The 247-nt window shown below is 65.2% G+C and overlaps 1 protein-coding gene across 1 annotated transcript in view; it reads left to right on the top strand.

The window, feature by feature from the left end:
• The window catches only part of LOC104520630 (hydroxyacylglutathione hydrolase like), a gene marked incomplete at its 5' end in the record, with an annotated part of 5319 nt that overhangs the window by 925 nt on the left and 4147 nt on the right, over positions 1-247 (top strand). Inside the window, one exon of the mRNA XM_029083586.1 lies at positions 16-245. Coding sequence (XP_028939419.1) covers positions 16-245 — 230 coding nt within the window. The remainder of the gene's footprint in view (positions 1-15; positions 246-247) is intronic.

Below are 247 nucleotides of genomic sequence, written 5' to 3'. Positions count from 1 at the left end.
CCCTGCCTGGCACAGGGTACCCCAGACCAGCCCCGTGTGCCCCCAGCAGCCGCCCGGCACGAGGATGTGACTCCCCATTGTCCATCCCAGTGGGGAGGTGGGTCCCCATCCCGTTCCCCACGGTCACAGCAGAGCTGGTCTCCTTGCAGGGAGGAGCCTTTGCAGAAGTTCACGGGCAAGACGGACCCGGTGGAGGTGCTGAGGACCCTCCGCACCGAGAAGGATAACTTCAAGAAGCCCAAGGAGC

Source organism: Antrostomus carolinensis, unplaced genomic scaffold, assembly GCF_000700745.2.
Source record: "Antrostomus carolinensis isolate BGI_N321 unplaced genomic scaffold, ASM70074v2 scaffold33732, whole genome shotgun sequence".
NCBI lineage: Eukaryota > Metazoa > Chordata > Aves > Caprimulgiformes > Caprimulgidae > Antrostomus > Antrostomus carolinensis.
Note: the sequence above shows the minus strand (reverse complement) of the source record. Positions and strands in the feature narration are given on the sequence as shown.